Here is a 10,612-nt window from a genome sequence, read left to right as displayed (position 1 = left end):
TCAAGGCGAGCTGTCATTTTCCCGGGAATCTCCGCACCACGTGACTCGCCCGGCGCCTCGTGTGCAGCTCCTCTCTCCGAATCAAAATGGCGGCGCCGCATGGCGTAAAACCGAAGGATTTAAAGCGCGATTTTACGGACCACACAGCAGCACAGGCGAATCGGGACTCTCAGGTTTTATACATGTTTCTGTTGTACGCATACAGATGTTTATATAAAGACGCTGTGGTGACGATCAAGCGTAGAAAGGACGCTCGCCATGTGAACACGTGGACGCCAGCGCGTGCTCGAGGCGGATGTGAAGTTATACACGCGTTATAAATCTTGAGAAATGCGATATTAAGGTCTTTTTATGAACTCAAATGTGGCTTAAGTGCTCCATTGAGGTTCTTAAACACCACTTTCAGGGTTTAAACTATTTAAATGATCGTACACCGGTTTGGATTATGAACATGTCGTTCAAATATATAACCGTGTGAAAAATAAAATGTCCTAAATTCATAATAATGAGTAATATCGAGTAATTAGAGTAATATCGCAGCGTGTTTGTTTGACAGCTTCTGCACTCAATCTGTATAATCGAGATTAAATGAGTGAATCAAACGAGTTTTTTTACACGATCTTTTCCACTCTGTTCATATTTAAATGCATAAACGAATGGATGGATGAATGATTAATAATTAACTTTAGTGTATGTTGATTGTCAGATTACGCTTTGACGCTTCTCAAACCACGCTGACGTGTCTCTCGCGCACACCAGTCTTACAGAACCCCAGTGAATCCCGTTCATTCTCAGATCAAGAGTCAATCCGAATTAGACAACTACTATTCACACTTAATTAAGACTCCAGAAAATTAAATTGAGTTTTGCTGAGTTTGTTCTTTAGTCCAATGCATGAAAACTTCGAGTTAGTGTACTACTGAACGTTTTTTGTTATACAATAAAATAAAAAAAAAAATAATAATCGGTTAGTAAAATGTTAACATATGTTATATTTCTTTATTGTTTATATTGTAAATCAAAATGGATAAAAGTTAAATATATTAAGTATATAATACATTTGTAATAAATTAAGTCAGTTTTTATAGAAAAAAAAAGATTCAATATTTATAGATTTATTGTAGTGATTTTAGTATTTCCACTATAGTTACTGGTAAAGTTTTAATATGGTTCACGGTATGAAGGCTTTTTTATTTTTTTATTTAAAATATTATTTAAATATTTGCAGAATAAACAGTTAGTTTCTTATTTATTACACACCTGTAAATTTTGAGTTAGTGTACTACTGAACGTTTACATTTTTGGTTCTACAGGTTTAAAATTTAAGTTTCTTTTCTAGTAATTTTTTATTAACTTTTAGTTCAGACAGTTAATAATTAATGTTAACATTTATATTTCTTCTTCGATTGTTTTCACTGTAAATCAAAATGGAAGTAAAATATATAAAGTAAAATATAGTAAGAGCTTTAAGTTCTGCGAGATCTGAATCCCACATTGTTTTGTGTTATCCACAGGATGAATTTGGAAATCACGATGCTCCTGTCTTCGAGCTGGATGTCGGAAGGATTTCTGATGCTCTTCATGGAAGCCTGGATCCGTCCATTTTATCCATGTTTCAGGAGAAGAGGCTGACGGAGAGCGTGGAGAGCGAGGCGTCGCTGTTGTCCGCTCTGACCGAGATGTTGGACAGCGTAGACGTCGAGACGCTGTCTCCGTTCGACACGCTCCCGGACGCAGAGATCTTCGCCGCTCAGAATGGTTCGGATCACACGGTTAGTGAAAAAAAAGAGACTTTTTTTTTGCTGTTTAGTGTCTTAATGTATGCACATTAGTGTTAATATAATTACTTAATCACACGTGTTTCCATCACAGCTCAGGAATCTGCTTCATTTGAGCCAGACGTCTCCGGATCGGTCCAAAAACTCAGGAAGAGTACGTTTCCTTTGCTCTCTCTCGTTATTGAGTCGATTCAAGGCATCACAGAAATAAACAACAGTTTAATGTATATTAAAATAGAAAAACATTATTTCTATTGTCTATTATTTCTTCTCCATCAGGAGGTCGTGATGTCTGACAGACAGTTGAGACCTCGTCGGCGTTTCCTGACCCAGAGTGAGATTCCCCAGCGAGACGAAGAAGAAGATGAGAAGAAGAAGAAGCGCCGCTCTGTGAGAACCTTCCGGATCGAATCCGATCTCGTATTCCCACAGGACGGACGCGAGTTACTGGCAGAACTAGTGAGACACATGCATCCGTACTGCATCAGGACACACCTGGAGAAGGAGACGCGAGCGTCTGCGGAGCAGGAAGAGGAGGAGTTTATTGATGTAGAAGGTTACGAGGAACAGGAAGAGAACATGCTGGACCAATCAGGAGACAGAGAAGTCTTGACAGAACAAGACGAAGAACCAAATGCACAGGACACCAACAGCCAGGAAGAAAGTGTGAGATCTTTAGAGCAAAGCGTTAAGATGACACCTCAACGCAGCGCTTTAGTCAAACCCGGCGATGTGAAGATGCGAAGAAAGAAAACGGTGACTTTCGCGTGTAATCTAATCTCCGTTCACGAGATTCCTCCTGATGATGAGGAATCTGATTCTGAATCTACATCCTCTAAAACTGACATCACTTCCCCTCAGAAGCCCAAAGCGCTCAGTCTAGATCAGTACCGTCTCCTCAGACAGAAGAAGCCTCCTCTGGAGGAGAAACGGATGGACTTTCGAACCAAATGGCCGTCGCTTCCCGACCTTCCCAGCGAGCTTCCACCAATCCTGCTGGATCCAAACACAGCTTCTGGTGAGATATCACCAGCTGTTAAAGTGAAAACACCTCCATCCCAGCCGCCCGGGGTCTCACGTCCCTCTCGGAAAGACGGCAGGAAGGCTGTGGAGCTTTGCATTGACCCTCCAAACCCGGTGTTAGTGCCCTTGAAACCCACACGATGCATAAACACAACCCAAGCAGCGCCGCAGAACGCCTCAGAACCAGACGTCTGCGTTTCATGTGAAGAGGTTCGAGTCTCTGAGCTCGTGCCTGTGACATCTGCTTCCATCTCTGTGGACATCAAACACAAAACTTCATCTGAAAGGAGACGACCGTCTGTCCGGATGCCCACGACTGTCACAGAGAAGCAGAAGCAGACCACCGGTGCAGAAATCGGTGAGCAAGAAATAGCCAAGTTTAGAGACGTATCAAACTTGCTCTTCTATTAAAATTGCTTTCAGAGCAGGGTCTTTTTTTTTAAAACTGAAGCCCTACAAAAACGTTGCGTTACTTGAAATGAACTGAAATACTAGTTGCCAGGGCAGCATTTCTCATTTTCATTCAGTTTAACTTGATTTACTAGAATAATTAAAACTAAAATTAAAATTAATTAACAGTTAAATATACAAAAAAGTAAAATGAATAAAAAAAAAAAAAAGTTGACAAAATGACTAAAACTTTTAACTAAAATTAAAGTGAAAAATAAATATTAATAAATTAATGAAAACTATAATAGAAGCAAAAAAAATGGAAAAATGGAAAGTATAAAAATTTATATAAAAATATAAAAATATTGTTAATTACATTTTAAACAGTCAAAAATAAAAAACTAATAAAAATGAAAAAAATCTACAAAATTCTTAAAGATTTATCTAAAATTAAAATAAAAACAAAAACTACAATTTGATTAAAAATATTTATAGAACTAATAGAAACTAAATTATACAAATAATAACAAAAGCAACAAAATTACTAAAACTAGCTAAAATGAAAACTGAAAATATAAAAATTATTTTGAAATATGAATGAGAACTATAATAGAAACTAAATGGAAAAAAAACAAGTAAAAATTAAAAAACAGCATAAATTTAAATAAAAATTACAAAATCACAAAAAGAAAAAAAATCGTAAAGATTTAACTAAAATGTAAACGTAAATCAATTTAAGACAAAATTTAGATTTTAAAATATATTAAAAAAAAATTGTAATCGAAACTAAATAAAAACTAAATAATACAAAAATATAAATAACAATTACTACAACTTTAGCTAAAATGAAAAATATTAAAACAAAGTATTTTAAAACATTAATGAAAACTATAATAGAAACTAAATAGACAAAAACAAACAAATAAAATGACAACACAACTAAAATTTAAAATTAAATTAAAATAAAAACAAAAATGTGATTTTCAAATATTTATAAAAACTAATAGAAACTAAATACAAAACTAAATTATATAAAAAAACTAATAATAATAACAAAAACAACAAAATCACTAAAACTAGCTAAAATTAAAACTGAAAATATTTTAAAATGTTAATGAAAACTATAATAGACAAAAATAGAACATGAAAAAAAAAAAAAAAACAGCAACAAAATTACTCAAACTTTAAATTAAAGTGGAAAATGTGAAACCCCCTACAAATCCAGAATATTCATAGATCTACAGTAGTATATCACTGGCACTAGAATCACAGTCTGAAAGAGTTTAATGCGGTGTGTGTTTGCAGGGATTGAAGCCGCTGATCTAACCAGTCTTCTGGAGCAGTTTGAGACTCAAGGTAAATGATAAATACATGTTCGTTTATGATCGCGTGTTATTATCAAGACACTATCAGCTCATTTACATCAGATCAGATAAGAACAGTGTGTTTTATCAGCACTGAATCATTTCCAGTCCATAAAAGACTCCTCTTGCCTTTTCCTTTCACTTGATCTGTCTAATGTTTGTCTCGTCACGACAGAAGACGATTCGTTTTAGCCTGTGCTTGTGTCACTGATTACTTCCCTTCCTCCAGGACTGACTCCACCCGCTACACCCCCACATCAGATCTGGAGACCCCTGGCGTCGCTCAAAGGGACCAAACATGAATCCATCAAGCCCTCGCCCAGCAAACCCATCCAGATAATCGAACCTCGCCCACTGCCGCCCAGTAAAACTCACCCCAAACCATCACTTCCCAGCTCCTCTCCAGCGGCGGATCCCACTCCAGCGTTCCTGGACCACGACTACTGTGGGATTCAGAGCAGGGAGACTTCTTCGACGCACACAAACGCTCTGTCCGCTTCAGTGCTGCTTTCTCCTGACAGCTCCCCCTGCAGGATGGAGGCGTTCCAGGAGGCGGAGTCTCTGAGGGGGCGGGGCTTGCACCTCTCCTCCCGCTCTCTGAGCCCATTGGACCGCGGGAGGCTGAAGAGGCGGGGCTATGATGGCAGATATCGGCGCTCCAGCTCGAGGTCATGCTCCTCGTGTTCTTCATCATCATCATCATCATCATCTTCTCGTTCCAGGTCTCGTTCGCCGCCCAGAACAAGGTAAATGGAAGCTGTTGACACTCAAATACAGTAAAATTTTGTTAAAATACAGTATATAATAATATGAAAAAATTTTAGGATATAAAAAAAAAAAGTTAACATATTTTTTTTGTTATTTAATAATTAATTTTATATGCATCCATTTAGCAATAAGCAGCTTATATAAATTAAAACAATATTTATAAATATGAATCAAAAATAGAAGTATATAATTGAAAATAATATGATACACAATTAATTAAAAAAATTATTTAAATAATAAAACAAACAATAATTATTATTTAATCATTATTAATTTGAGTAATGGTACAATCAAATAATTTTATAAAAGCTCATTTATATTCATCCTTGTAACAGGGATGAATGTATATTATATACATTATATATATATAATGTATATAATATAATAAATATATACAAATTTATTTAATATGTATATGTAAATATAAATAATATATTAATATATACACAAAACAACTATTTAATATAAAAATCTGATTTTAGTAATGAATAAGTAATAATATAATATTAAAATACAATAAATATAAAAAATATATATACTTTTTTTTATGTTCTGTGAACATCCGAGTAATGATTCAATCGAATCAATGAATCAGAGTTCTGAATTGATTCATTGGCATGATACCTATGAATGATCCGTTCAAACTGTCCCAATCTTTAGTAGTTTAACCCGAAACATCTTGTTTAATAACGTCTGTGGCTTTAGGTACAGGTCCAGAAGGCATTCAGGAAGCAGTTCCTCCTCGCGCTCCAGTTCACGCTCGTCTTCTCGTTCTCCTCCTCGCAAGCGAGAACGCCGCTGCTCCCGATCACGATCCGGATCGTCACACCGCTCTCGTTCGGGTTCGGGCTCGCGCTCGCGCTCGCCTGAGTCTCGCTGCAGATGGACGAGGTCAGTGTGAACGCAGCACAACACAGTGATTCGTCTGCTGTTGAGTGTGAGTCTAAATCAGTGGTTGTTCTCAGTCGCAGAGAGAAGGAGCTCAACCGCAGACACGAGGAGGCTCGTAAACTCCGGCAGCAGAAAGCCATCGTAAGTGGATGAGCGATTGGTGTGTGTGTGTGTGTGTGTGTGTGTGTGTAATGACGTGTTTGATCTCCAGGAGGAGCGGAGGGTGGTGTATGTGGGAGGGATCCGTAGAAGCACGTCTCCGTCGGACCTCAGAGATCGATTCTCTCTGTTCGGGAAGGTGGAGGACTGCACGGTGCATCTCAGGAGTCATGGGTGAGATTTACAGACACACCAATAACAAGAAATACAATTATTATTATTATTATAATAATCAGGTGAGATTTACAAAAACATACCATCGAATAAATAAAACGACGTTTTTCTTAAATACTGAATTTTTTATTTTACTGTGAAATATTACTAGAGTAATATTTAGTATATTTTATTTAGTAATTTAGTAGTAGTTTTAGTTATTTGTTTATTTTTTTAATTCCTGTTAGTATTAATAATAGTAATAACTGGTTTAATGTTTTAAAATGAAGAAATGAAGGTTTTACTGTTTTAGTGTAAAATGTATTTTTTTCTTGTACTTTTTTTTTTTACAGTAAAATATTCAAATATTTTTCTCAGTGATTTAGTAGTAGTTTTTGAGTCATTTTTTATTATTTCATTCAAATAAAGAAATTAAAACAGGCATAAATATCAATATTGTAATTTTACTGTTGTAATGTAAAATGTTTTTATTTTTATTTTACAGTAAAATACTACAAAATTAATATATATTTTTTGTAATTTAGTAGTAGTTTTGGAGTCATTTTTATTTTATTTAGTAGTTGTAGTAATAATAGTAATAACGATGATTTAATGTTTTCAGCAGCCATAAATATTAATCATGTAATTTTACTGTTGTAGTGTAAATATAGATTTTTTCTAAAATACTATTTTTTTTTACAGTAAAATAATATAATATATTTATTAGTAATTTTATAGTAGCTTTTGAGTAATTACAAGAAATACAAATAGAGAATGAAACCAAATTTAGATTTACAATTAATTAGGGAAAACAATGTATATTAAGGATACATACATTACATTAGTAATATTTCTATTGTCTTCATTTTGTTTTTATTTAGTAGTATCAATCATATTTGTTTCTTTAAAATATTAAAATGAAGAAATTAAGATTGTATAAATACTTATTGCAATTTTACAGTTGTAAATTTAAAATAATTAAATATATACAGTTAAATATTATAATTGTAATATTGTAAAAATGTATTTAATTTTGGTGCATCAGCTTCGGCTTCTATAATGAATTCTGTAATTCGGCTTCTGTAATCAGCTGATATATTTTCTCCGTGTGTTTCTCTTTGTAGAGACAACTATGGCTTCATCACGTATCACAGCACAGACGATGCTTACGCTGCTATTGAGAACGGCAGTAAACTGAGGCGTCCAGACGAGCTGCCCTTCGACATCTGCTTTGGCGGCAGAAGACAGTTTTGTAAATCCAACTATGCAGATTTAGGTTGGTCTCTTAAATGATTTCTCATTTCATATTAATTTACTTTTTAGCTGATATGAGGAGAAATGCAGTTTTGCATTGTCTGTTAAGAGTTACAGAGTAAATCACACATTGACTTAGAGTGAGATTTAATTAAATTAATATATGCGCTGCATATTTCAGAGTGAAAATAAAGAAATTAGGAAATTATTAGCCATAAATAATATTAAATATAATGTAATTTCACAGCTTTGTTTATTATAACACTATCTTTCTCAAATACCATTTATTTATTTTTTATATTAAGTGTTATTATTATTTTATATTACAGTAAAATGATTATTTTTGTTTTGTAATTTTGTAGTACTAATAGAAGTCAATGGTTTAACTTTTAAAATGGACATAAATATGAACTTTGTAATTTTCAAAGTTGTAATCTAAAATAAAATGTATCATTATTATATTATTGTTCCTAAACTATTTTTATTTTACAGTAAAATTACAATAGTAAGATTTATTTTTTATTTGTAATTTTATTTAATAATAATAATAATAATAATTACAACTGATGGTTTAACTTTTGAAAATTAATAACTTAAGAGAGCCATAAATAGTAATATTGTAATTTTACAGTTTTACTGTAAAATATAATTAATGTTTTTTTTTTTTTTTTTTTTTATTACACTGTGATGTATTACAATCCTAATATTTCTTATTTGTCTTTTAGTAAAAAAAATTTATTTGGTAGTATTAACATATTAAATATTAAATACATTGAAATATAATTAAATATTAGGACATATAATCACTTTATTTTTTTTACACACATTTTAAATCGCAATCACAAGAAAAATCTCAATCCGATTCTATCCCCCCAGTCACCTAACAGTTATTTTGTGTGAGATTGTGATGCTTTCACAGTGTAATGCAACATAAAAACAAGGATTTTTTGGATTTTGCCTCATCTCTGGTTCCTTGTCCTGTCGTTTAGATTCCAGCCGGGATGTGGCTCCAACATCCAGGAGCCGATGCGAGTCGTTCGACTTCGACACGCTGCTGAAACAGGCTCAGAGAGGACTGAAGAGGTAGCAGCAGAGAAGATGATGTTCATGGATCAGAGACTCAGCATTACCTCACAGCACTGATAACACGTGACTGGTTCACACGGGGTTAAATACAAGTCAAGCTCTATTAACAGCATCTATTATAACTCATATAAACCAGAATCACAGTCGTACAGATGGAGTCCAGAGAGCTGCGCTTGGGCCATTTGCACTTCACTAAACTGACTTTGCTTTCAGCTCTTTCTTACTTGACACTTAAAACTTCTACTGAAGTACTTTTGCGTATTCAATTTTGTACATAAGAATGGAACGGCATTAAAGGATGAAACGGTCATTATGAAAGGAAATAAAATGGTTCATGGTTTATGGTTTGTCTTCTGCATATATAAATATATACATATATATATATATACAACCTGAGTTTTTTGAAGTGATACCAAAAAAAAAAAAACCTGTTTTTCATTTGGAATGGCAATACTTTACTTGAATAAAAATGTTTATGTATTAACGAATGACTTCTCTTCTTTTACACTAAACTCAGAACATTGTAAATATAATGCTTTTAACTCTGTTTCTACCCAGAGATTAATTTATTTCAGTTATCTGCAATTCATTTTGGTTTTTGATGATTGTATTATAATTATAATAATTAATTATGATATATATTTATATTAAATATTAATTATTATATAACACTAGATGGATATGTTTAATTATACCGATTAGGTAACTGCACAAGTTTAGTATAGCACATGGCAGCCCCAAAATACTAAAACTATAATAATAAAAAAATACAATTATAATAATATAATATGTTTGCGACAAATTAAGAACATTGATTAACAATATAAAACTAGAAAACCATTTAAAAAAAATAATAATTGAAAATAAAATTTAAATATAACTATTTCTTAACATTATTAGGACGTTACACATAGAAGTGACCCTATCATTTTTTTTTATGATTATAAATTGTAATTATTTTTCATATTGAGATCTAATCAGGTGAGATTATTATAGTAAGGTAATAATTCTAGAAGTATTTTTGACACTTAAGTCACTTGAAAATATTTGAATGACATTATTTTATACAAAAAAAGCCATTAAATATTAAAGCAGGTGATATTTACTGTAAAAGATGTACAAGCTTTATAATTAAGACATTTGACAGAAGTCTGTTGGGTTTGAATTGAAATAATATCAATAGTGTTGAAGATAAAGACTAGGTATTAATATTATGAAGTTTTACTCTGGTTCTACTAATAATCACCAAAACTAAATTTAATTATTAGAAAGTAAAGTGAAGGGAAAAGATCCTGCAGCAAAAAATTTATAATTCATCAAATATTCAAAGATAGTACTTACTGAAAATACCGTTGTTTTCCCGCGAAAACGATGTCACGTGAGAGAGGACGACGTTGTTGAGAAATAGAAAATCCTGTAAATTAATTACCATTTAAAACAACATTCACAAGAAAACGTGTTTATTTTGTAATATTCAAACGGAAAGACGAAGAATAAACACCTGGGTGTATATATTTTCTTAATAATGTTTCAGTTTTTCATTGATTTGAGGGGATGTTCGTTTTAGTCACGAACTTCTACAGTGTTTTAAGTTCCCTTCATTGTCATTTTAAACATTTTAAAGGCACACTGACATTAATTCATGCAATTCATATACATTTTCAAATGTAGTGTAGTGTGTAGTGCCTTTTATTAATAATTTCATGATTAATTTGTGTGGAGTACGTTACCTCAAGTAGAGACTGC

The 10,612-nt window shown here is 32.8% G+C and overlaps 1 protein-coding gene across 1 annotated transcript; it reads left to right on the top strand.

The window, feature by feature from the left end:
- On the top strand, window positions 1–9,324 carry LOC113055553 (peroxisome proliferator-activated receptor gamma coactivator-related protein 1-like). The gene is made up of 11 exons (XM_026221945.1): window positions 1–173; window positions 1,515–1,772; window positions 1,873–1,932; window positions 2,058–3,159; window positions 4,497–4,547; window positions 4,785–5,301; window positions 6,029–6,214; window positions 6,289–6,355; window positions 6,426–6,547; window positions 7,651–7,802; window positions 8,770–9,324. The coding sequence occupies exons 1-11, from the start codon at window positions 87–89 to the stop codon at window positions 8,865–8,867; spliced, it is 2,700 nt and encodes an 899-aa protein (XP_026077730.1). The 5' UTR covers window positions 1–86; the 3' UTR covers window positions 8,868–9,324.
- The last annotated feature ends 1,288 nt before the right edge of the window (window positions 9,325–10,612 follow it).

The sequence above is a fragment of the Carassius auratus genome, chromosome 36, assembly GCF_003368295.1.
Source record: "Carassius auratus strain Wakin chromosome 36, ASM336829v1, whole genome shotgun sequence".
Taxonomy (NCBI): domain Eukaryota; kingdom Metazoa; phylum Chordata; class Actinopteri; order Cypriniformes; family Cyprinidae; genus Carassius; species Carassius auratus.
The sequence above is the reverse complement of the archived record's forward strand: the minus strand, read 5'-3'. Positions and strand labels throughout refer to the sequence as shown.